The 27,986-nt window shown below is 37.4% G+C and overlaps 1 protein-coding gene across 2 annotated transcripts; it reads right to left on the bottom strand.

Annotated features, from left to right (window-relative positions):
- Positions 1 to 6: 6 nt before the first annotated feature.
- On the bottom strand, positions 7 to 27,986 carry spi1b (Spi-1 proto-oncogene b). 2 transcript variants are annotated; one of them, XM_057835659.1, is made up of 6 exons: positions 27,879 to 27,986; positions 13,789 to 20,142; positions 13,165 to 13,255; positions 12,093 to 12,289; positions 2,810 to 2,960; positions 14 to 944 (listed from the first exon to the last, which is right to left on the bottom strand). In XM_057835659.1, exons 2-6 carry the CDS (start codon positions 13,828 to 13,830, stop codon positions 631 to 633), a joined length of 795 nt encoding a protein of 264 aa, XP_057691642.1. In that variant the 5' UTR covers positions 13,831 to 20,142; positions 27,879 to 27,986; the 3' UTR covers positions 14 to 630. The 2 variants fall into 2 exon arrangements, with proteins under 2 accessions (XP_057691652.1, XP_057691642.1); XM_057835669.1 differs by lacking the exons at positions 13,165 to 13,255; positions 13,789 to 20,142; positions 27,879 to 27,986 and adding an exon at positions 12,820 to 13,082 and having other exon boundaries at positions 7 to 944.

The raw sequence follows: 27,986 nt of genomic DNA, 5'->3' as shown, positions 1-27,986 counted from the left end.
CAAAAAATGGTCACTCGCCCGATAAAGTGTTAAAGGTCTTGAGTGTCAAAAAAAAGTGGCCAATACTTCTGGGACACTCAACTAACACACTGAGTAGTTGGCTTTTAGGGCTTTATTCATGCACCATTCTTAATAATGTCTTCAAGTCCCACGTATCCATTAAAAATAAATAACATGGCGTCCAGATGAAACTGTGTCATGATTGAAATAAACGTTTATTCCATTTTCAGTTATTCTACAGTTATATAGTACAAAATCCCATTTGAACAAAAGTATCAATGAATCAGGCCCATAATCCATCATCTTTAAATAACAGGTTACATTTTCATGATTGCGTGGCCCTATTTCCAAAAGGATGAAATGCTATTCACACAAACACCTTACTAAGTCTGGCTTTCAATATCCCTGAATCGCAAAAGCAGTAGACTTGGTTGGCAGAAAGAAAAATCTTTACAAAATATTTCTATGGTGTGAGAAATAAATGTGCTTTATAATAACAGTATGTTTCCTCTGGACAGTTGTCATGATGCCTTTAATGCTATTTCCAAGGAATGTTAACGTTGAATGAGAAGTAACACCAGAAACCATACACTAAATGTTAACATTTGTTTTGCATTTATACGTTTCTGCCTACATGTATGGCTTTCTCTCCAAATGTGTCTTCCCAAGGACCTCATCACTGAACTGGTATGTCAGTTTTTTCTTGATCTTTTTGACCTCTCCAGTTTTGCCATAGTTGCGCAAAGCCCGCGCCATCTTTTGGTAAGTCATTTTTTTGCGGTTGCCTTTTTGGATTCCCCAGCGGTGTGCGAGAGCCTCCTTGTGTTTGGATGAAAACTGGAACATTCCTTTGTCTCGATCTACCCACCAGATACTGTCCTTCATGTCGCCATTCCGTAAAAGGTCCAACAGAAATTGATACAATCGAATCTTCTTTTTGTTACCTTTGGGAAACATAAAAAAGGGACACAATGATTAATTCTGTAATTTATTTCACAGTATTTAACTCATTGCATGCCATTGATAGTGATGGGCATCCAATTTATTTGAACTGGGAGGACTTTCCATGAATGCTCATCTCTCCCCACTATTGACCGTGCTAGATGTCCAATCGATTTTGACTGGGAGAGGCCCTACCAGTCAAAATGGATTAGATGACTAGCACCACAATCATAAAGCACACCCAAAAGTAAAAAAAAAAAATCTCCAAAATGTGCGCCTAATAATGTGGTGCGCCTATTGTGTGGACTGAGTACATACGCGGAGTTAAGGGGGTGGGAGGTCCCTGGTGGCCGAAAAATGTCATCGCAAGTAATTGACTTTCCTTTATATGATTTTCAAGTTTTCTGGTATAATATTGTCTATAAAAGTAAAGCAATAAAACAAACAACAAAAATGAATGAAATGAACAAAAAAAGATATTTTTGTAATGGGTCAAAATTATTTTTCGAACAGATCATGTGACTATCACCTTGGACAGTCATTTGCTTTGCTTAGCCAAAACCACCCGAGGACCGAAGAGGCAAGTTTGATATATGTAATTGTTTCAAACCTAAGCTTTCAAAAGCGACAACAACTACTGAGCAAGAACCAAGGATTGTAGCACGCACTCTGGCGTGCATGCAATCGTGCATGCTGCAAGTTTTTCATGCGCCTAATAATGTGGTATTCCTGGTGCGTGTGTGTTAAATACAAAAATATCACCCGAATATGAGCCTGCGCCTTTTATTATGCGAAAATATGGTAACTGAAATTGGTTGAATTTTTGCTTTACCCTGATGATCTCTCAATAAAGCAGGGTGACATAAACACACAAAAAACAGAAGCTTTTAACAATCCAAAAAAACCAAGAGTGATGGACGAAATATGTTTACTTGCTCATGTCTGCCAATTAAAGAAGTCGTTTTAAAGAATATATTGCAGTAATGAGAGTTGCAGTTTTACATTAAAAAGAAAATGCTTGGTCTTCTTTTTAGTCATTTGAAAAAAATATTCCGACACAAATTTTGAAGTTTAAATGTAAGCAAAGATCACGATTGTGAAATATCCAAAGGGGTCAGCTTGCCCTGTCAGCTCCTGTAGCTTGACAAAACAAGAAGCACACATGCTGTGGTCTGCAGAATGCAGTCAACCACAGAGAGAGCAAAACTATGATTCGATTAAGCTTTCTGATGATGAATGCTGATGAATAAGATGAACTGGAGGACTAATCGACACCATGACGCATATGGATCAAGCGGAAAGAACACACATTTGAAGCATAAAATTAAAAAAAACTGAAAAAAGAAAAAAACATGGTTTGCAAATGAAAACTATTGTATACGCTATGTGAGACTAATCTCAACCATGCCCCTGTATTGCATGGAGTAGACACATATATAACTGCAGTGCACTTCCGGTTTTGACGCGATCTCGTCCTGGTTGCTTTTGAATAGTGAACAGCGCCACCTGCTGTTATGGAGAGGAAATGATGGACTCGTCACATGATTTTTGGCAGTCATTTTCCATGTCACTGAGTTACAACAGAATACACTTCGATCTGTCAGCAAATCTCAAATCGATCTATACGCAAATGCAACTAGATCCATAAGAGTGCACTCTTAGGCTCGGTTATTTGCTTGATGGGTACGTTAGTATTTGCAAAACCAAAGGAATTCTTTTCAGAGTTTTCATTTGCAAACCTCACTTTTTTCTTTTTTTTTTTTGTTTTGGCATGATTTTACCTCCATACTAGCTAGCTAGCTGTTCCTAACATTATTTTCTCTTCATCCACACCTGTCAACATACTCTTACGAATGGGCTTCCTTACCCATCTCTCCAGGTATGACGTAAGGGACTTGATCTCGAAGACACTCCTCATCAGACACCTCCAGGGGCGGACTTTGACGTCCGTGCTCTTCATCATCAGTGCTATGCTGGGACACATGCGTAGGGTACATAGACCGTGGGAAGAATGTTACCTTTAAAATAGGGGGGGGAAATCCTTTTAATTATTAATCTTTCATTAGTCATTAATATTAATACAGAATAGTGTAAATACATGTTTTATAAAGTAAATACTGCATTTACAAAAATGTAAATTCAAAAACTTCAGAATGCCTCATATCGTCTATTCTTGCATTTTTTAACGCGTTTCATATTCGAGTTAACAGGGGAGGTTAATTTCGGCTCATTTTTATTTTGATGGACAATTTGGAGTATTTAACTAACCTAATAGCAGAAGTGGGTAGTAACACAGTACATTTACTTAAGTAACTTTTTGAGAAAAATGTACTTCTAAGAGTAGTTTTACTAAGCCATACTTTTTACTTTTACTTTTTGTCTTTATTCTACATATTAGATTTTACTTTTTTTTTTCCTGCCGGAGATGCCAACAGTGGCGCTACCAGTTTCACCAATGAGACATCACAACAATAATCACATGGCTCTATTATACAAATCAGACACAAGCTTGCCGTTCTATGATCACGCCGACCTGCTCAGTCACGTGGCGTCTTTAAAGCACCACAACAAATGAAGTATTTGACATAGAGCGCTGCCGTCAACATTTACCATGGGAAAAAAATGGGGGATATTATCCTTTTAGTTTCATAATAGGTATATTTGTCCACTAGAGGGCACTCATGCTCTTTGGACAAATGATGCTTCATTTCTGTATTTTTTTTTTTCTCTCGACAGAATTCAATGATATTTTTTGTAGTTCTTTGGCTTATTGTGGTTATGTGGTTATAGTTTTCTTTTAGTCTTACAGTCTTCTTTTTCTTTTTCTTCTTCAAAGTATAATAATAGTAGTTCACATAGATAGCTTTGTGCTAAGAAAAAAAAAACAACATTGTTAACAAAAAAAAAAAAAGCATAAGCAGTTACTGGCAAATTTAATCATTACTTGAGTATTCTTTTCACCAAATACTTTTTTACCTGTACTTGAGTACAATTTTGGATGACAATTCTACTTTTACTGGAGTAATGTTATTTTGACGTAACACTACTCTGACTTGAGTAAGTTTTTTTGCTACTCTACCCACTTCTCTCCTAATACGCATAAAAAGAAGTCGAAGTTTCAGGAGACAAAATTGTTAACTTAATATAGTAAGGCCAAAGCCATGATTTCAATTGTCAAGTCAAGTTTATTTATATAACCCTAAATCACAAAAGGGTCTGTGGGGGTTTCAAAAACATTTCACAAAGATAAATGTCCTCTTAAATCTCTTATCCTGACAAGAAACAACTTGGACAAAACTCATTTGGGAAATGTAATGCATGAATAATTTTCAACATGAATAATTTGCCTGTAAGGCTGACACACTGATACATAACATAATAGTGGAAACTTTAACATGTTTCAGTATTTATCTTTATTTGTCTATGACCATCAATTTGTGTTGTAAGGCTATGTAATCTATTCTACACTGCAACAGTGAGGAACCAAAACCTGTGCTCACGGTTTCATTGTTTTTCATTGATTTACTCGTAATCTACCAACATATACAGTGGTTTCCGTAACTGGGTACTCTTTACTTTGTGTGTTAAATATTTGCCAGAAAAATCTAATACCACTCCCATATTTTTACAGTTTGCTAATATTTGAAATACGTTTCATGTACGAATATCTTATGTTTTACAGTTTAAGACATTCAACTTTGAGCTCAGTTGTTTCAAGTGTATTGTGGTTGAAAATGTGTTATTCTTAATGTGCAAATGTACTGCTTCGTCTACACTACATTGAGGCTTTGACCACGATTAGTATTTCTTCTTGTCAGTGTTTATTTCGTCAACGAACACATTTTTCATGACGATGACGAGACGATAACAAGATAAAAATGTGTTTCGGGAGGGTAAAACATTTTAAGCCGAATATCAGTTTTCGTCTTACAAGACGAGAACGAGACGAAAATGGGCAATAGTTTCCGTCACATGTTCACAATGTGTGACATTTTATGTGTAGTTAGCCTGCATTGCAGCAGTGTCTGGTTGTGTCCCTCATAACGTGCTGCTCCAACCCCCTTTTCAACTTATCAATGTCTCGTCTCCAGTCTCCATCCAGGCTTGCACACACTGTAAGATTTTTCTCTTGGCCATAGAGAATAAGCAATGTTGCTTTAGCCTATAAAGGTCTGTGTTGACCCTTCTTCATATCTGTCAACCCGAGGCCGTTGGCAATCTTACAAATAGTGACGTATCCCCTTACAAAATGGTGACTAATCTTACAACGTTTAATATAGCGTGCAATATGAAACAAAAATAAAACTCAATTTTTAAAATGATATGAATTTACTGGTAATATTGTCACATATAACCTGGTGCAATCAAAGAACAATCAATATCGTCAGCTTCATCATGATTACTAAAATTTAACACTGACTTTTGTTATAATTATATGTAGCACTTTTGGTAATTTCTATCATGTCTTTTGATGGGTGCACTTCATGGCACTTCAGCACGCAATTCAGTTTGACTTAAGGTAGTTTGTTAGCGTGTCCAATTATAAATTAAAAAGGTCAATTGATAACATTAACTTATCGATGCAATCTTTGAGTCAGGGAAAATTTCTTTTGCCATTCTGAAAAGTGATCAGAAATAGTTGCAGGAAAATTATGTTCGGCGACAAATGGACAGAATAAAATCTCCGCTTTTGTCATGGCATCCGATGAGTGGGTGGTTTTGTTTTGCGGTAAAAATTGTCCATTGATAGGCTTGTAGCCTTTCATTCTGCAGACTGCATCTTTATAACCTTATGTCTCGAAGTGCTTTCTGAGATCGCAGAACCCTGATTTCGAAACTTTAATGTTCAATCCACACGACACACGAAATGAATACTCTGGTCCAGTGTTGTTAATCTTACTTTAAAAAAGCAATTCATTACAGTTACAAATTACATCTCCCATAAAGTAATTGAATTAGTAACTCAGTTACCCGAATGTAAGAGTAATTAGTTACTTGGCCAAGTAACTGGTTTTACTTTCCATGTTTTTTTTCCATTCGGAAAAAAAAAAAAAAAAAACATACGTCACACTATGTGAGGTTCAAAGGGTTTTTGGGACAGTCACCCTAGTCCAATTCTTTACCGTAAACGAAACTAGACACAGGGGTATTGTGGATATTGCAATAACTAGATAGTAACCTTTACTATGTTTGGAAGTCATTTAATGTTGTGAATCAACAGTTAAAGTTGTTAAAATTGCTCCTGCAATTGCATTGCATTGCATTAGTTCCCTTCTGTCTACTTTTGACATGTGAAATTTTTTAAACTGTTTCATCATTTAAAGATAGATTTAAGTCAAGTCAAGATTTTGCCGATATAGGAGTATTTTAGATTAAAAGTTAATTAGGTTTGCTTGGAAGGTTCTCTAAAACAGAGCCTTTCTGAGAAGTGTACTGCTTTAAGATGGTGGCTGTTTACCAACGCTGGCAAGTGTATCATTTCGCATCTAGTGCATATACATGTGATATCTAGCGTAGCATCATATGGGCATAGTTTGTTGGCTGTCGGCTACAGTCAGGTATCATTGGAGCCACATAGCCTAGCATCGCGTTTGCAACGGTGTCACAACTCTCTTTTCCACTCCCGCTCGTCTCTCTCCGTGTCTCACAGACCTTTCTCGCGTCATTAAACGAACGTGGTAACCAAAGTAACGCACGCCATTATATCCTCAGTAACGGTAACGGCGATGCAAAGATGACAAAAGTGATTAACAGTGTTGTTAATAACGGCGTTAAAATATAACGGCGTTACTAACGGCGTTATTTTTTTCTGTAGTGAGTAATCTAATTAATTACTTTTCTCATCTTGGCAATGCCGTTACAGTTACTGAGGCGGGAAAGGCGTGCGTTACTCTGTGTTACTATGTTGGTTGACGCGAGAAAAGTCTGAGAGACTCACTGAGACGAGAAAGCAGAGCAGGAGTGGGGACAGCTTTGCAAACGCAATGCTACGTGGCTCCAATAATGCCTGACTGTAGCCGATAGCCTACAAACTACGCCCACATAATGCTTCGGTAGAAGTCATATATTGTAGAACTATAGATGCAAATGACATACACAGTGGCATTAGCAACATATCTAAAGAACTACATGCGTAAGTAAACAGCCGCCATCTTAAAGCAGTAAACCTCTTAGGAAAGCTCTGTTGTAGAGAACCTTCCTAGCGAACTTAAGTAACCTTTTATCTAAAATGCTCCTAAATCGGCAAAATCTTGACTTAAATCTATCTTTAAATGATGAACAGTTTTAAAACGTACACATGTCGAACAGAAGGGAACTAATGCAATCATAGGAGCAATTTTAACAACTTTAACGGTTGATTCAGAACATTAAATGACTTCCACACACAGCAAAGGTTACTATCTAGTTATCTCAGTATCTAAGTTTAGGGTAAAGAATTGGGCTAGGGCCAATTGTCCCAAAAACCATTTAAACTTCGCATTGTGTGACCTTTTTTTTGTTTGTTTGTTTGTTTTTTTTTTTTTTTTTTGAGAAAAAATAAATAAATTTATGACCAGTTACTTTGCCAAGTAACTAATTACTTTTACATTCAGGTAACTGAGTTACTAACGCAATTACTTTTTGGGAGAAGTAATTTCTAACTGTAATTAATTACTTTATTAAAGTAAGATTAACAACACTGGTAATTAATTAGATTACTCACTACTGAAAAAAAATAACGCCGCTAGTAACGCCGTTATTAACAACACTGCCCTGGTCCTTTTAAAGACGCTTTTATCCATCCGGCGTATTCACCACTTTTGTGTTTTCCATTCTGGTAGATGGTGTCCGTGTGCAACAGTTTTTCTTTTTTTACGAGCTGGTTCATCCATATTTTTATCACGTTTGTATCAACTTTGTCAATTGCGAGTCACGAAATGGTGGCGGAAGTACAAGTGCAATCACATGTTTGGAAGAAGCAGACGCTAAGCTCAACACGCAATTCTCGCGAGCAAACAGCAACAGACTAATTCGGTGCATTGTCTCGTTGCCTAAACGGCAGGGGTGAAAGTGGTTTGAATTTCTTGCCTGAACTCCCAGACGTGAAGGCCAGAAATTTTATTCATTTATCCATTATTATTATTTTTTTTTGGAGGGGGGGGTACAGGGATGGGGGTCAAAACTACTGAAATGCAAAGACAACCGTTTTGGTCAGTTATTTCTGAAACACATACAAAAACTGATTTTCATTGAAAATTGTATTTTTTCAGTGATTTGCAAAATAAAACAAACAGCCATAACCCCAACCTCCATCTCCTAATTTTTATTTTCCCTCATTTCCTCACATACTAAATGCCAAATCAAATCTCTTAAAAAAAAAAAAAAAAAAAAAAAAAACTGTTCTGTTCAGCTGTTTGACACGGAGAATGGAAGTCTAAGTGCTCGGTTGGTCTGAACAGCTTTAATGTTTCACATTGAGAGTATGACATACTCCCATTGTCATCATTCAACATACCTATGACAAAGCAGCGAACAGGAAGGGGTTATGGGGGAACAGAAGAAAAGAAACACAAGAGAAGAAAGAAAAGAAAAACAAACAACAACAAGAAATACATCGAGCGTCTACACCAGACATGTCCAAAGTCCGGCCCGGGGGCCAAATGCGGCCCGTGGTCAAATTTCATCCGGCCCCCAGCCTCTGTCATCAAATCAATAACATTTGGCCCGCACACAGACTTAATAATTTGGTCAGCAGTACTGCAACCAGCATATAAAGTGGCTTACACACAAAATGCTGCTCCTCATTTACCCACTAAAAGGCAGCAGCACTTTAACCCTTTGTTGCCAGATGTATGACATTTGATACACCAAAATTTCATGATTTTCAGACTAATTTAGAATTTTGACATTTCTTTTTGGGGAAAAAAATGATGGATGCAAGTCAACACATGCATCTGCAGGTTCCATAAGAAAAAAACATGATTTAGCATGGGTTATAGATATTAGAGCGCTTATTACACATATTCATTTTGACTTTTCACAAATTTGAAAAAGAGGTTTCATTAGGACATTATTTTTCAAATTTTGGGATTCTCTGATAATTGCTTCATGTTGCAGGTATTTAAGGGCTATGCAGCATTACTCCGTGTGATCCTCTACTTCCAATTTTCTAAAAAGGCAACAATCAACAAAAAAAAAGTTGACTGTGACGGCCGACGCTTCAAGGATAGGTGGAAATTGGACTATTTCTTCACTAAGATACGCAACAACTGTGTCTTGCCTCATTTGCAAAAAGACAGTCGCTGTTTTTAAAGATTTCAATGTGAGACAATATTACCAAACAAGACGCGCTGACATGTACGACAGGATTACAGGGAAGATACGCAGCGAGAAATTGAAGCAACTTGAAGCTAGTTTAATTTCACAACAGTAGTATTTCGCAAAAGCGCGAGAGTTGAAAGACAACGCCGCAAAGGCTAGTTGCAAGATTGTGGAAATTATTCATAAAAAAATAATAAAGCAAATGTGACACACTGAATGGCTTGCTAAATTTTGCTTCAATATATTGTTCTTCGTAAAGGACGTCAGCCAAGGTCGGCCCCCCACATTTTTACCACGCCAAATCTGGCCCCCTTTGCAAAACGTTTGGACACCCCTGGTCTACACTAACTACTAATATGTTGGTGCTATCATCAGCTAGATGTATTTCCGGTTAACGCCATGTGTGGGGCCTGTTGACCAGGGAAAGAGGGGGACGTGGGTGGGGGAGTCTATAAGCCAAGTGATTGAAAGGGATAGAGTGTACACAAATCAGCTCTGTGATCTAGAACCCAGTAATCGTGTGAATCCCTTGTGAGTGTAAGCCCGTTGGTGACCGACCCTACACCGCCCCATCGCCACTCCTGGCACCGGGACACCCCACCCGAGCGCGCCCTATCACATCCAGCCGCGAGCCCCACCAAGCGCGTGAGTTATGTCTATAACACATACAAAAACTGATTTTCATTCAAAATTGGATTTATTCAATGATTTGCAAAATAAAACAAACAGCTATAACCCCAACCTCCATCTCCTAATTTTTACTTTCCCTCATTTCCTCACATACTGTATGCCAAATCTCAATTTTAACTACTTAAGAATATAGGATGTATATTAAAATTTAAGATAATGTAAACATTTACTTTTTGTTGTGTTGTTTAAACACAAATATAAGTACATATAAGTACGTACATACATAAGTACAGTATACATATAAGTAACAAACATTCAGAAAAATAAGTACAAATGCAGAGTGAAATGGAATATATTTTGAAGATCGCGCAAACATTGTTTTTTTTTAAAACATAGGGACATGAATAAGTAGCCTAACATAAATGAATAAATATAAATCCAAAGTGCAAATTGACAGCTCAGATGTTCTGAACCTCCCCATCAGAGAAAATAAAACTAAATATGATAAGTAAGCCTCCTCATGTCTTTCATTGCTCTTAAAGATTTGATCCATTTTATGTTGCATTGCCCTTTTTTGTCGAATCAATTCAACCTTTTTTTTGCTGCTCCAGAAAACATGCACATTTGAACCAATCAGAGCTAACTATCTCTGCTGATCACATGTCAGTATGACAGCTAATTGAACGGATAAATGAGTCTAGGCGTTTTGCTTTGCTGCGTGTATTCGCACATTGACGTGACTCGTCATCATCAGACTCAGATAACTGCAGCAGCTTGGGAAACCTCCATGCCGTCCGTGGAATAAAATAAATAATATATATTGGTGGAAACAGATGACTCTACACAAGCACTTTATTATGCCTGTTGTTAACACTTGTGTATGTAAATCTGATTTTGGTAGATTGTTTTCTTCTTGGAGATGAAATACATGTGTGGTAGCTTTGTTTTTTTTTGTTTTTTTTCTTTTCATAGCATTTTGACAATCGCCCTCATATTTTTGGAATCAAAGCACCGTATACCGGAACCGCGTTCCGGCCCTGAATCCTGTACCGGAACTGCGTTCCTGACCATTCTGGCCCACTTTCACCCCTGAGAAACGGTGACAAAATCCGAACAGAGAAAAAAAAACCGAAATGCACAAAAAACGTACAGATTTTGAACGTACGGCATACACATTTAAAAATCAGTGCTCACTTGTACAAATGACGCCGAAACCGCACAACTTGACAGGTATGCCTCTTAGTGATCATCACACACTAAATGTAACTCGTAGCGTTGGCACAGCATTCGCGTTCACATTAAGCTAATGCTAACGTCGAGTGTCCTCTTAAACTCTCGGACAACTTTTTTTTGCATACAGTTCGGAGCGTCCAGGTGGGTATAATTATTTGAAAATAATGTACTGTTTTCCTACTGAATGTGTTGGGGTTGTCCTTTTTGACGCTACAATATTTGCTCTTAGGTCAATGTTCCTTCGAAATAGTCGGAAATCTTTCTTTATGTATTTTTGGAATAAGATTTTTTCATTTCACAGACGAATACATTTTTAGTAAACGTCGACTAAAACTAAACTAAATTGGTTTTGAGTTTTCGTCAACGAAAACTAGACAAATACACATTTTAAGATGACTAAAATATGACTAAGTATTATCGTCGAAAAGACTAAGACAAGAATTAAAAGGGCTGCCAAAATCAACACTGCTACTTGTGCAATATGTGCAGGAGTGGCTTAGAACAAATTATTAATAGAATCACTATGTATGTATGTATGCTGTTTTTATTACGAAACACTTAAATTTACTTCATGTACTATAAGGTTCTAACATGTTATAATTGAACTCAAATCCAATTTTTGGAAATTGTACAATTGGAAAAAAAAAAACCCTGCCAACTCTCAATAAAATCCATACTTGGGCTTGACAGTGGACTTAAAAACACACCAAAAAAGTCTTATTCTGCTCAGTTTGTGTTTTGGACAATAACATTTTTAAGCAATGCAGTTTTACTCTTGTTCCTCCATGGCATTAATGAGCATGAATGAATGACTACATTGAACTCCTGCATTAAGGCAATAGCCGCAGATGATTTTTGGGGGGGCAAAATTTTTATTCTATTTATTTATTTGTTTATTTAAAAACTTTTAGATTTGAGTATGTGAGTTGGTTTCTTGGCTATTATTGAGTATACAGTTTTACTTATTAAATGACAGAGTGACTTACTGGTTGCTGTAACATATGAGAATGTGCGCCGAGATTTGGATCCAGTAGATTTTCTGCATCGTAGCGCATGACCTCGTGTCGGACGAGACCAGGTGGGTGCAGAGACTGAACGCTCTGCAGCTCTGTAAAATTTGTCTCTTGAAGGTTTTCAAACTCAACAGGGTGGACATGAGTGTGTGGGTGATAGTCCCAGTGATCTAATCAGAGAATATAACGAAACATGGATTACTCAAACAGAATTATTACAACACACACCTTTAGTTGAAGAAACGGTGCTCAGGAGTTCATTTGGAACAATGGCGTTTTCACGATTTTAGAGACCATATCTAAATAAACTTAATATGAAACAAAAACTTCTGGATTTTGACATTTTCATCAACTCAAAACCTTTTTTTAAGATTCAAAGATTTTCAGCACAACAATTTAAAGTGCTATGTTAAATACAATGTAGCCAATTATATGGGATAATTGAGAGATTATTTTTGCTTGCCTGCATTTGGGCACAATGCCAATTAATGGTAATATACTATTAAATATTAAAGACATTAAGAATACAAATAAGTTGTCAGCATTTGCCAATAATCAACATAGTGTTATTTGCCCTAATTAAAAACATGTTTTTTTTCATGGAAAACATTCTATGGAAAAAACACTAATTTCCTTTTTTCTCATTTCAGTCTGTTTTGGTGGAATATTCAAAAGTGGTAGCAAGAGAAAGTCAACAAACCCCATGGGGCGAAAATTGTTCTATGTCTGTAGTTGCAGCAGCGCCCAAAATGTAGCATCTGTTTCCTGTACTCTTCAGCTGCGCACATCATATTCCCCTTAAGTACAACAAAGTAAATTAAAAAGTATTTTCTTCATGCTTCATTGGAAATACCTTTTAGTTTACATTGTATCCTATAATAATTACTCATAAAGATTTAATGATTTATTTCAAACCTTTTTCAAATTCCATTTTAAAATATATATGTTGTTGTAATTACATATAAAACACAATAACATGATGTCAGAGTAACTTTTAAAAATTCATGTATCAAAAAATAAAATTATACCAACTGCTCAAACTGACCTGTCTGTATTTCTGTATCCAGAACATATGGGCTATAATATTCTGGAATTTGGTGTCTGTAGATCTCTGGATCATACAATTCTTCTGAAGACTAGAAAAAAATGTCAAAAAAAAAAAATCATAACTGGAAATCACAGATGAAACATACGTCAGAAACAATCAAGTCCATTTAAATTAAATTGGATTTAGATCAACATATATATATATATATATATATATACAGTACGTATATATGATAAAATAAAAAATTAAATATATGTACAACTTGTACAATATATTTTTTAATACACAATATGTCAGCATTACCCCCCCCCCCTTATTTATTCATTCATTTATTTATTTATTTATTTATTTGGCTGCAACTGCTATCCTGAAACTCTCAAGAACCTCGGAGTTTCGTTTTCATGTTGCCTTTAGTATAAAGGACTGTTAGTGTTGGCCCTCCTGTACACAAATGAACTTGAGCTCATGGTAATTCATCAAATATAAAAAGATAAAAAAATATGTTATTCATGTATCTGTGGAATAAATTTGTCCTTAGAATTTCATGTAAAACTAGTCAATGTAATGGCAGTCAACTACAACAAACAACGGAGAAAAAAAAAAGAAAGATGTGATACTTACAGGTGTTATGAGGTAACTCTCCATTCTGTAGGGATGCAACATGGGGGCTTCTTCTCCAACAAGTGGGCTCAAAGACACCTTGCAGACCAAAAGCTCTCACAACCTTTCAAAACTTTTGCAGCACCATTGCACAATGTTTCAAAATTTCCTCTCATTTAACGATAGCCAAATCATGTCCCTCTGTCTCTCTTATTGTATAGTTAGTTCACTTTCGTGAGCTGAACCAGTCCGAGAGGCCTTCAGCGGGATCTAATACAAAGAGAAAATAAGGATAGGCTCTCTGTTAGTAAAATGAAAAAGGAACTTAAACTTCTGTAAATTTGTGTGGGTGGGAGCAACAGAGTGTGTCTACTGCTATACTCCCGTGAAACTTCACATTTATCAGCGTCTCTATATTGTCACCTCCCTTGGTGGCCAATCATCAGTGACCGTGTCTCCTTAAAACGTCCCCCAGTCAGGGGTTTCTTCTTTATATTAAATTCCGCTACCATGACTAGACTCAAAGGAAATAGTTCGGAAATTGCTTTTGGTTGTTTGTAAATTTAAGCTTTTCTATTTGTCATCAGCAGAAACGTAAGCAGCATTGGCTGCTATTGCTGTGAAAGTGTACCTTGAGTGAAAGTCCATACATATTTTATATTGGGCATTTGATACAAAATATCATCCTTTTTTATGTATTCTGTGTACTTTTACCATATTCAAAACCTCGTTGGAACAAACTGATATCTTTGTTGTGTTGTAGAGTGTATTAGTCTGACTAATAGTTGATAGTTGAGGTTCAATAAACGTGCCGATCCTTATCCGCATTTTTTTTAAGTTCTCCAGAAGTCAAACTTTTTCAAAAATAACTAAAATGTAAATAAGAAATCAACCGCTCATCTACACCCAAATCCAGTTAAAACTTCAATCACATTTGTCAACCTCAACTTAAATTGCTCCCCCTTCAATAGTTTGCAAATTAGAATTACACACATACAATTACACGCATACCCGCACATGACTGGAAGATAAGATGAAGCTACAGTATCACTTTTGGAGATTCTGATTATCACAAAGGAGATACAGTGCTATCCGATAAATGCCAAAGGGGGATATAGCCCCTGCTTGCAACCTACTACTGTACTAACAAAGAAACATAAAAATAAAGAAGAAAAAAAAAAAAAGGTATGGGTGTTTGAGGGGGTGGGGTGGTATGGGTGTGGAAGGGGGTGCTAAAAATGACTGAGGTGTTGTTCTGTTGTCCTACCCACAATTCCACTATTCTTTATTGTCTATTATGTATCTATTAAGTGTTGTTCTGTGGTTTTGCAAAGAAGCTTCCCTGTATTACTGTTCATATAGACAAATTTCCGAGGTACTTCTGCTTTATTTCCTTATATCTGCAAGCAACTTCCGTTTTAGAATTTCTCCATTCAAAACAACAGTGGAGCCAGAGTAACATCACTCATCAAAATCCCTTAAAAAAGACAATGTGGAAATACCGCGTCTATCTGCCATCATCATGACAGGAGAGGACACCTCGTTCATGAAGGCAAATGTGGAACCAAGCTCGTGCAACTACAAAAGCCATGTGTTTTGTAGCCATGTTGCCCCTGTATTTTGGAAGGTATCCCTGCATTTTAATGTGTGCGGTGCTCAAAAAATATAAGGCTAAAATCTTTGATATTGTTATTACCATGATGATTGTAATTATGATGATCTTTAATATTATTTACTACAACTACTGTATCTGCTGCTACCCTGTTGCTAATCAGTACGTGTAGAAAGCACAGTTATGTAAACGCATAAAAGCAAGTGTTACAAGTTTTTTGTTCATTTGTTAGGTAAGGGATGATAAATAATGTCATAAAAAAGAATGACATACTACCGGTAGTTTTGTTTATATGTACATACTTTGTAGTATTTCTTTGTAACAACAAAATCCGTGTCAGCCCTTCTGCATTCGGCAAATATATAATATAATGTGTAATTTCATCTCATTTTGCTCACTCAAGTGGTCGGATCAATCTATACCTCACCTCAACACAGGCTGACAGGTTGCTATTATTTTGTCCTCGAATTATGAACGAAGTGATAATAACAATCATACAATGTCATCTACGTCTCATCTACATCGTGCTGAATCCATTGTTGGAGATTCGGTGGGTTTCTCTGGCTTGATTTTGGTGTTTTAACTTCGCCAACACACTACTGACTTCAACCGCAACTCATAAGTTTTTTTCTGAACCAGAATTTCAAAGCAGAAATTTTCCAAGATGGCGCCGCCCATGCAGTATTTCGCTCAGGAAACTTGTCTATGCAATACAAGGTTTTCTTTTCTTTTTTTTTTTTTTTTGCTACTTTTCACAATTATGTCTGTCAACATGCTGAGCATGTTATTTCATACTGTAAAACATTATATTTAGTGCTTTGACTCTTAAATAAAATAGTGTAGAATTGAGAACAATGAATCCGTATACAACTTTGACCCTTTTCTTTTAATATTCTGATCATATTTGATGTTAACATCTCTCACATTCTTTTGACACTTTCTCAGTCATTTCCGGCTACAAGAAACCATTTCACCATATGAAACAAAAACATTTGTTATATGTCATGGGAAGCCGGACACAGAGGAGCTGGTCACAAAAAAGACCACAGTGACATCTGCAATTAATTATAATGAAACACCTTTATGGCTACGACAAGTAGATTTTGGCTCGGTGATCGCATTCATCCCAAACACATACTTGTATATAATATGGGGTGAATATGCAGGCCATGCAAGCAAAGGACCCTACCCTTCCCTCCCTAGCTTTCAAAAATAGAGGAAAGCTCCTTGCCAACCCAATGCGGCCTGCCATCTGTCAAGGGATGTGTCAACTTGGACTCATTTGAGCATAAAAAGATAACTAAGGTATGACAAGAACGTAATGGACTACTTACATAATACATACTTAATACAGCATGTCCTAATTATTCAGTGACATTCTAGAGTCAGGTTAAGAATCCAAAGAGACCAACAACATCAGAACAAGGTTCTTGATTTTGTAGAAAAAGTTAAAAAAAAAAAAAATAAAAAAAAAAACATTTCGTGTTTTCCACCTGCAATGACATGGTTACAGCTCCATTTATGAGGCCCATCAACTGACAATCCCAGACCCTATTTATGGATGTACCAGTCTCGACGGAGGTTCACTCAGAAGTTTGTGTAAGAAAAAAAGCAGATCATTGACATTACACAAAGCTAAATTTAATTCCTTTAAAACAACAGCTTTCTGGCTTTAGGAAACACTAAAAGAAATATAGGAAAGAAATTGTGTTAACCGCATATGGTCACTTTTTCAGACCAATCAGAATGGGAAAAATATGGAATCACTTAATTCTGAAGAAAAGGTCTAAAAGTCTGAGAAAGGCACCTGTCGAGATCGCTGTTTAAAAAATTATTTTTTAAAAATCTTTAATTAATGTGGTGTTTATGTTGACATTTTAGACACTTACTGTACATATATTGAAAGGATGTTTGAGATTGATGACATCATTTTTCAAAATGATTATGACTGTTGCCATTGAGCAACGACAAAAACTGTGAAAACGTACGCGTAGCAGGGTCACTGTAAAAGCCTGCAATTATCTGGATCACAATCCAATGGAAAATCTGTGGTGGAATTTGAAGAAAATGTTCCATGACAAGATTCAGTTTGCAAATATAATCATAATCCAACAACAATAATCTGAAAAAGTAGGAGCCAGTTGTCATGTTTGTGTGTGTTCTCTGTTGTTTTTTCTTAATTCAGCACCTGATTGAGCCAGATTGACGGGATAATACGACACCCCTTTGCTTGATTAGGAAAGCTCAATATTTAAAAAAGCCTGTCACCATCTGCAAGTGTCGGACTATTGACTGCTACTTGCCTTGCTTACCACTGTGTGTTCCTCATCATCCTTCGTGCTTCCCGACGTTCTACAGTTGTGTTCTGGTTTGATCATTTTCACTTTTGTGCTCTTTTGGACTTTGTAGTTAGATTTTTGTACTTTGTTATATTCGCGCCTTCTAGCATGCTCTCTTAGTTGTACTTTGTTATACTCCTGTTTTTTGGCGTGCTCCCTTTGTTGTACTTATTAAATACAAACATTCACTATCCCTGATCTCCTGGTCTGTGATTGGGATCCACAGCAACAGCTTGCCGTTCATAACACCAGTTTGATAAAGAGCACTGCTTGTCAGTCATTAAGTCCATGCCTCAGACATGCAAACAAAGTATTAGTTGTGATTTTTTTCTTCTCAGAATTGAGTGATTCCTTAATTTCTTTCCTCTTCTTGGTCGTGTTGCTTATTACCAAAATTATTTCTCTTAATTTCTTTTTGTGCTTCTTAAAGCCAAAAAGTTGCCATTTGAAATGGCATAAGTTTTTCTGTCATGTCTATGATTTGCTTTTCATAATTTCTGCCTGGGGTTGTAATGACAAAATCTCTGAAATCATTGATGCAAATTTTGGTTTTGTTTTATTTGATTTGATTTTATTTTGATGGGATTGGACGTCTAGCACGGTCAATGGTGTGGAAACTAGAGCATTCTGACCCTGTATTTATTGTAGGGACACCACTGAAATAATCATACTGTTAGGAGCATCGTGACGTGACTCAACAGTCAGCTGAATGAAGTATTTCAGCAACATTGATGTGCTCACATGCACAGCATTTATTTGCCATTTTGGCACAGAAGGGTGAACTCTGGAGGGATTATTAACCTACAAGATGTCTCTTTATTGCTAGTAGATCGATTCCAATTCCTTGAAATTGAGAAGAGTTGGATGAATGAAAATAATCACAGGCATATTTTGGTAGTAGAAATTACGATAATAAGTAGTCCTCATTTCTTCATAATGCTCCAGCAATACCCCAGTCATCATAATAAAAAATAATAATAATAACTTTGTTTAAGACAGGTGAGTTTAGTGAATCTTTTGAAATTTAAGTGCCCTGACATTTGTATGATTCAGAAACCGACCAACAGTCTCAGGAACTTGCTAAAAATGGAGATGAACCATGATCATGCAAAACAGACATAAGCATGTTGTATCACACTTTAGCCCACACGCTTTCTTTTTCAAGAATTGACAATTAAATTCACACAAACCTGTTGATTCGCTTCATTGCGCCCATCCAGCCACCCATCAATTATCTACCATATAATCCGAGGTAAGGTTAAGGGGCAGCATCTTTAGAAGGAAAGCCCAGACTTCCCTCTCCTAGCCACCTGAACCAGCTCCTCCAGCGAGATCCCAAGGCATTCCCAAGCCAGCTGAGAGACATAGTCTCCCCAGCGTGTCCTGGGTCATCCCCGGGGCCTCCCGCTGGTGGGGAATGGTCGGAACACTTCTCCAGGGAGGCGTCCAGGAGGCATCTGAACCAGATGCCAGAGCCACCTCAGCTGGCTATTCTCAATGCGGAGGAGTAGCAAGCTCGACCATGAGTCCCTCCCACGTCACTGAGCTTTTCACCCTATCCCTAAGGAAGAGCCCAGACACCCTGCGGAGGAAAATAATTTCAGCCGTTTGTATCCACGATCTTGTTCTTTCGGTCACGACCCATAGCTCATGACCATAGGCCAGGGTAGGAATGTAGATCGACTGGTAAATCCAGACCCTCGCCTTTTGGCTCAGCTCCTTCTTCACCACAACGGACCAGAACAGAGTCTGCATCACTGCAGACCCTGCACCAATCTGCCAGTCCATCTCCTGCTGCCCCCTACCCTCATTCGTGAACTTGAACTCCTCCACTTCGGGCAGGATCTCATCCCCGACCCGAAGAGAGCACACCACCCTTTTCCGACTGAGAACCATGGTCTGGGATTTGGAGGTGCTGATGTTCATCCCAACCGCTTCGGCTGCGAACCGCTCCAATGAGAGTTGGAGATTACGGCTTGATGAAGCCAACAGCACCACATCATCTGCAAAAGCAGATAGTAGACATAATCTACCCAGCTCGTCTTGGGTAGACCCCAGTCCTCCTTTTGTGGGATATACTCCAAAGATCTCCCCAAGAAAGCGTCCACTAGGCAACCTACTCAGAATCCCGAACCACCTCATCTGGATCCTTTTATTGTGGAGGCGCAGCAGTTCACTCTCACTCTCCATTCTGAGCAAGACCCCGGTATTCCGATAGAGGCCATTGTCTCAGATTTAGAGATGCTTTCATTTTCCTCATGGAAAGGCATCTCAGTAGAATTGTGGAGGTCTTTGAATGATTTTGGCCAACCGACTCGGGTTGAGTTCAGCAGCGTCCACACTCAGTTCTACATGGTGTTAATGGTGCACTCCTTCCACCTCCTGCAGACGCTGCATGGTGAACCAGAATTTCTTCAAAGCCATCTAAGTGGGGGAAAAAAAGCAATAGCTGATATTAATTTCACTGAGTAAAACATTTAAATAAACTGAGTAGAAATTCATTTGACTCATCATTTTGTAAAGGACTCATTTTTTTGGACATTTATTTATTTTTCAGCAGACTCCATTACCTAGTTTCTTTTGTTTTCAGTTAGAACTAAGCAGAAAAGTGTACAAAAAACATACATGAAATGCTAAAAACCTTAGGTACATGCTCTTTAAAGACATTAAATTTTAGGTTGGTTTTAACAAGAAATTTTGTTAAGGAAAATTGCTGTTGGTGCTCCATATTAAGATATGAAAGTAGCAGCGAACTGTTGTCAAATCTTACAAATGAAGCGATGACACTGAGAGTTAAAAAAAAAAAAAAAAAAAAAAATCTTTTGGTTTAGAATTCACGAGCACATAGGTTGGATTTTGAGTGTGATATGCACTACAAATAAAAAAGATCATTTTAGACTTTTTTTTTTTTTTTGACTTCCATAACGCATTACAAGGAATAAGTTCAATTAAAATGTACAAAACAAAAATAATATTACGTTCATAACACATTACAAGGAATAAGTTGAATTAAAATGTACAAAACAAAAATAAAGTTGACACTAAAGGTTCAGTATTGTAACTGTAAACTGCACATGCACATGCACATTATATATGAAATATTGTAAATTACATTCAATATAAAATTGTACAATTTTATCCATTGCGACATCTTGAATGTTTCTATCTGGTGTGTCTTTGTGGCGTGTGAACAGTGCAGAATAAAATGAACTGCATGAACAGCCATTAAAGTAAAATGAGGAACTGGAAAGTTTTCTTTCGGATTCGGTTCTATGAATGTCTTATAATAAATCCGCATACATGTCATAATGTTATAGGATGATCCTGAATGAAATAATAGTTGGAGAATTATTTCCCACTGTTGCAGAAAGGGGTAGTAAAAACAAACAAACAAAAATACATTAGATTAATGGTGCATTATTATTATCATTATTATTATTACTATCATTATTTTTTCATTCTGTTTATTTGTTTTTAGCTTGTGATAGAGCAGAGATGGGTCACCCCTTGCACGCTAATAATGCTTCAAAATACAAAAATGCATTAAAAATTTTGCCTCAGGTTCTATGAAGACATTTTTTTGTAAATAGATTAATGGTATGTCCTAATGAGGAATAGCTAAGATATAAAAGCTTTTTTTCACAAAGCAATTGAAGTGTTGCGTTTACCATACATCGGTATTGAATTGCTCTTTATCTAATTTGCTGTCACTATATTGACCTGCATGCATCAGACTGTGTTCACAGAGAAACGATGCACAGTAATATCCAAGGCTGTTGACACTTCATAGAAACAAAGATTTCCTCTTGAGCTGCTTCACTTGACTTTAACACAAAATGTGGTATTTATGGTTTACAAAAGAAATTATTTTTCTTTAAGCATATGTATCACACTTACACACTTGTGACTAGGTAGAAGTAGCCTGTGAGTAAGCATAAATTTGTAGTTTGTTCTCTAAAATGGTCTGCAAATAAGTGAAAAGATCAAACTTCCTGATTGTTGCAAATGCAAAATGTTAGTCTATGATAAACTGTTTTGTTTTTGGGGGGTCCAGTTGTAGTAGTTAATATTATCATTGCCTTTACTTACTTAGTATTTTATTTAATGCGATAATATGAATTGAGTACCACAGGAGAGGCAGAGGTGGGTAGTAATGTGTTTTACATTTAGTTAAGTAGCTTTTTGTGAAAAATATACTTAGCTTTACGAAGCCATATTTTTTACTTTTACTTGAGCAGATTTGTGAAGAGGAAACGCTACTCTTACCTCGCTACTTTGGGCTACACTAGTCGTTACATTTTTCCTGTTTGTGCTGCAAATTAGAGTTCACTTTTTTTTGCCAGAGATGCCAACATTGGCCCTGCTAGTTTCACTAATGAGACATCGCAACAATAATCACATGACTCCATTCTACCAATCAGGCTCATGCTTGCCATTCTATGATCACGCCGGCCTGTTCAATCACGTGGCGTCTTTAAAGCACCTTTAAAAATTAAAAAAAAAAATGTTGACATAAAGTGCTGGGTCAACATGACTCAAAAGCGTGGATTTTAAACTCTGTCCCAGTTTTTTATTGGGCACTGATTGCCCACAGAAAAACAGAGATATGATAGTTTTAATTCCATGATGCTTCATTTTTGTATATATTTTTTTCTCACGCTGGAAATCAATGATTTTTTTTTTTTTTTTTTTTGTATTGTATTTATTAAGCTAATGTGGTTATGCAATAGGTTATAGTACAGTATAATAAAAACAGTTCATATAGATAATTTTGTGCTGAGAAAAAAATATAATCGTTTAAATAAAAATGTTACTCATTACTTGAGTGTTCTTTTCACCAAATACTTTTTTATTTGTACTTTTTTTTGGATGACATCTTTTACTTTTACTTGAGTAATATTATTTTTAATAATTTTTTTTTTCTAAGTTTTTGGCTACTCCACCCACCTCTGAGTATAGGTGTCATATTTGTTAAGTCACAGCAAATGTCACTTGATACACCACTTTAGGCCTTATTTTTATGCTAGTACAAGTATAGTCCAATATGCTGTTGTACCAAGGAAAGGGACATTTTAGACTATATTTTGATAATTGCGGTTTGTAAATAGGTCAGAACGTGCACCATCAAATCATTTCTCACAAATGAGCAGGCTTCTTCACATACCATTTAAGAGAGGTATGTTCGCAGTGCATAGTTCAATCTAGACACAAGGAAGAAAAAACTGGATTGCTCGACGGTCAAAGCGTGCTGAGCCGAGCCGACCTCACAGTCAGTAAATTGGTTTTTGCAGAAATCATGGATCTGTACTGTAAAATAGACCTCATTCACGTGACGTCACAACATCGTCCCCTAACTTGTGCCGCCCCATAGCAAAGCAAAATTGAAGATGAGATCTTGTTCATGTCTCATTTACATCTCTGAGAAATGAATCAGCAATAATCAAGACCAGAGTGGTTTTCTCAGTTTTCTCAAATTTGTCTCATGAGAAGTAAGTCTCATAGTGAGCATTACATGCGAAGGTCTTGAGAATAGTTCTACTGGCACAATTTTTCAATAAAGTCTCACAGTTGATCTCACCAAGAGACAACTATGAGTACTTGTGTCGATCTCAATTGTGTCTCAATTTTATCTCCTTACTTGGAGTCACGATCTCAGTAATGTCTCAGTAAAAGATATGGATGAGCAAAGTATTTTATTTCTTCAACTTGCCTCAAAGCTGCCTCTTTTACTGATCTCGCAGAGCAACCTTATATTTTGCCAGTCACAAATATTTCTCAATTTGATCTCCTTCCAGTCTGCAATTGCTCATTTTGGGTTTTCAAGATTCTTTCATTGTAAGAAAGAGTAGTGTCTGCTCTGACATGTCCATTCACATCGTAATTCATCTCATGCCAAAATCCGAGAAAATATTATAATTGGTCAAATGATTAAATAACATCTGGTTTATTTGGTTCATCTTGTTCAATGTAAAAATTAGAGGTGTGACCGAAAATTTGCGGTGAAAACTATCGGTTGCTACAAATGCATTATCGGTTTTTGGTTTCGAAGACCGAAAGTTTACCACAAAATAGTGTGAAGAACCTTAGTCCTCTTGTTTGATGACGTAATCAAAACAGGCAACACGCTGGCTGACGATGTCTCGCTAAAACTACTGGCTCACCGGCAACATGTCTGCGATTTGGATGTTTTTTTTGTTTTTTTTTTAATATCAAAGAAATATGTACTAGTATATATATTATTAAATGAACCAAAATATAATACATTTTCTTCATCGTTGCTACACGCACTTTCTGAAGTTAATTTCCAGTGATTTGCCGCGTCACATCGAGCCCAGTGAATGTGAGCCAGTGCGTGGCTCAGTAGTCGAGAAGTTGTTCCCCAACTCAGAGGTTGTGAGTGCAACTCTGTCCTGATGAATTCATCTATGTATCCTTGAGCAAGACACTGAACCCCACGTTGTTGTGTCACCAGCAGGTAGATGAGGATATAGTGTCAAAGCGCTTTGAGTGCCTGATAGATGCTGTACAAGTGTAACTCCATTTTTAATGAAGAGAATTTCTCTTCTCAAATATTGCTCAAATCTGGTTTTCTCAAATCAATCTCCTTTGTCTCAATGATGTCTTTGCTCATTTTGACTCATCACTTGCTCCTAAGGGTACCCTTAGGAGCACAAATTCAGAAACAAATAAGCAGAGAATGAGATGAATTTGAGATGATCAAATTCGTCTCACGAGACGGGAATAAGCAACAGGTGAGTAGCAAATTTTTGCTATGGGGCCATATTGTCCGTCAGCTGATCGTGTTTACATGTTACCACTACGTACATTCCTCCTACTACTGCGTGTTTTTCTGCTTGTCTAAGGAATCACCGCCTAGTAAAGGAACCCAAAAACCTTCCTGACAATGGTTAACATTGTTTAATCAAAATGGTGAAGGCATGTGTGGCGGTTTGTTACAGTAACAGGGAAGATGAATGGAGAGACTTGAAGTTGTATCGTATAACGAGAGACCCGAAGAGGAGAGCGAGATGGACTGCTGCAATTAGACAACAAAACTGGGCACCAAACGATCACCACAGACTATGTAGTAGTCATTTTATATTTGGTAAGATGCATTTAATATACAGTATATTTACAGGGTTTTGGGCTGACAAATAACCACAATTAAGATCATGGCGAGGATAATCAGCGACAACATACAATTTGTTTCAAATTCAAAATGTTTATTTCTTCCACCATCATTATTTTTTGAATAATATTTAGCTGGGACCAAGTGAAAGAAGCGGTCATTTTAATAGTTACTGTGTGCCCATTGTTAAAAGGGCAAATCTCTAAAGCAGCACGTTTTGTTTATCTCGGTCCATGATGCGTTTTTGTCGACAGCCGTCAGACAGCTGCGACAACGTCAATAGTCGTAATGCCAACACGATCGCAGACATCATCAGATGGAGACTACGAAGCTCGTCGCCACAGTCGCGCAGCAAGAAGGTGAGCGCAACGTCGAATCACCGATCAGGTTTCATTTTCCAATCGTGACAACAGTGACGCTCAACTGCCCAAATGTCGGTTTATATTCGAGCCGGTGCCGATTTTGGGTACCCGACTCCTCATCGTGACATAAACTGGAGTATGACTGGAAATTTTGTGGTCTTGGGACGAGCTCTGACGCACGGGACGGGACCAGACGGGAGGAAACATCGATTTGGGTATCAAATATGGATCTGGCAACTGGATCGACCGAAGCTTTTCCAAATAATGGCTTTTATGCAACTCATCCAATGAGTTTACAGCGTCTCAAAGCATCGGGGCTTCCATAATTTGCAAGTGAATCCACCTTTAGAAACGACTGACAATACGGACACACAATGACGGGCAATATGGCAGCACAATAAAGCGATCACGTGATTGTGTGAAGTAGGTACGTGAATGGGGTCTATGGGCGCTTGAAAACTGCCTTCCACCCTGATCACTCGTATGCATGTGTGTGAGCCGTCAACCCAATCCTGGCTGTGCAGCGGCCAGTGGAATGATTTTATAAACATAATACAGATAATGAAAACAATGTCGTGTTCAAATAATTGATTGAGTGACTGGTTAGCTTGTCTGCTTCACAGTTCTGAGATCAAGGGTTCAATCGCGATCTCCGGCCTTCCTGTGTGGAATTTGCATGTTCTAACTGTGTCTGCTTGGGTTTTCTCTGGGTACTCCGGTTTCCTGCCATATCCCGAAAAGATGCATGGTAAGCTGATTGAACACTCTAGAGTTCTCATATGTGGAGGTGTTGTGAGTGTGTAGGGTTGTTGTCTATATGTGCCCAGCGATTGATTAACTGCCAACCAGTTCAGGGTGTACCGCGCCTCGTGCCCATAGTTAGCTGTGACAGGCCCCAGCACCCATGCGACCCTTGTGAGGATAAGCGGCACAGATGATAAATGATAAAATGAAGAATTTGTTTGTACAGTTATTCAGATTATTTTACAGGTCTTACATTCTGTGTGAGGAATGAATTACACGTTATCCACCTCACATGTCTGCAAAACTACATCTGTCTTCTTGCTCCTATAGTGCTTGCTTGGCAAAGTTGTCTGAGACCAGCAGTCTAAAATGTGTTGAAATTTAAAACAAAAGTGTGCCTTTTATCCACCAAATTATCACCTACAACAGACATGTCAACAAGGACACACTGTTGCTGCAACTGGTATGCCCAGATAAGTGAAGACCGGTTCTCCCAAATTCCAAAGCACATGTGGACGTGGAAGTAACCCACCCATGACGTTGAACATAAGTGTGACAATATGGACGAATGGTTCAATATGTCAATTTTACGTGTCAGACTGTTTAGGTGTTAGCAAAAATTCCAGGTTGACCAGTGTCAGTGAATAAATTGTTGTTTTGTTGTGAGGATTTAATTTAGTTTGATGGACAAATTGGAGCACTGAGCACACAAGGAATGTGATACTAGACATCATTCTGAGTATTTCTAAAATCATTCAAATAGACCATGGGATGTAAAACGTCAGTAGGTCCCACTTACTGTTAATGATTCTTGTGAATCCATGACAAAGCTCACAAAGCTGCCAGATGTTTATATTATACATTTTACCTCCAATTGAAAACCCCACTTGTGATAAAATTATTTAAGTCCAACAATTTGTATACTTTTCTCCCCGTGGCCTTATATGTAATAACTCACTAAATTAAACTGTCGCTTTGTAATTGTCAACTGACAGTATGTTGTGTTGCAAAACTATGTTGCTGACATCAACAGTTTTTACCACGAACATTTGGATTCTCCCGTGTTGGAGTTTCAGAAGCCTGACAGCCACAAGATCACGAGTTTGTACCCACGCAGGTTTGCATTGGGGAATGACACGCATGACCACTGACTGTGGAAAACAGGATACAGGCAACAGCGCAACAGGAAGTGTTGCGCTCCTCCTCTGCAGAACATCAGTTTGGCCAGACTGAGTGCTGGTTGATGTCCAAACTCTGTAGATCCTGTGGTAGTGCACATATTTCGTAATCATCTTCGCTCAACATTTTTACCGTAGAAATGCAGTTTAAAAAAGAAAATGAAACCTTTGGTTTTGTATAAAACCTGGGTAAAGATCACATTACCATTTTTCGGGGGGGAATCATGCTTTTGTCACTTTTACTGTACTTGCACCCCCACAAAAAATGAAGTTCAACTAACTTGAAAAACATCTTGTTCATTTAATGTTTTTATAGTAAAAATTTTAGTCGAATTTCTAATTATACAGTATTTCACCATGGTGTAAAGAGGAATAAATTAGGTTCTGCCTGTTTTAAAACCCTGTATATTTATACATGTAGCTTTCCCTATCAAATTAAATATTGACTTCACACCAACTTTAAATGTAGGAGTCAGAAGTATCGCACATGTAATTTAAAATCAGATAGACCCATTACTCTTCATTGTACAGTATAGTCTTATGCAAAAGAATTATGAATAATAACAAAAATGCAATACAAAAACAGTTAGTAGTTGTCAAATGATTAAGATGGAGGTTAAACACCATTAAAGACATGTGTCACCATTGTGACATTTGAAAGTAGAATAGGCAAAGTAACACTAAAAGATCAGCGTGGTCTTCCGTGGGGAACGCCCACTCTCAAAAAACAAAAATATTTGATCTTACCAGTTTGCTGTGTAAATCATCCATCGGGCAGCAGTTACATTTCCACAAACGTCGCTTGGTTAACTACTAGAAGCAAATTGCCAAAGGTGGATGAAAAATGCAGCTTTC

This window comes from Corythoichthys intestinalis, chromosome 1 (genome assembly GCF_030265065.1).
Source record: "Corythoichthys intestinalis isolate RoL2023-P3 chromosome 1, ASM3026506v1, whole genome shotgun sequence".
Lineage (NCBI taxonomy): Eukaryota > Metazoa > Chordata > Actinopteri > Syngnathiformes > Syngnathidae > Corythoichthys > Corythoichthys intestinalis.
The sequence above is the reverse complement of the archived record's forward strand: the minus strand, read 5'-3'. Positions and strand labels throughout refer to the sequence as shown.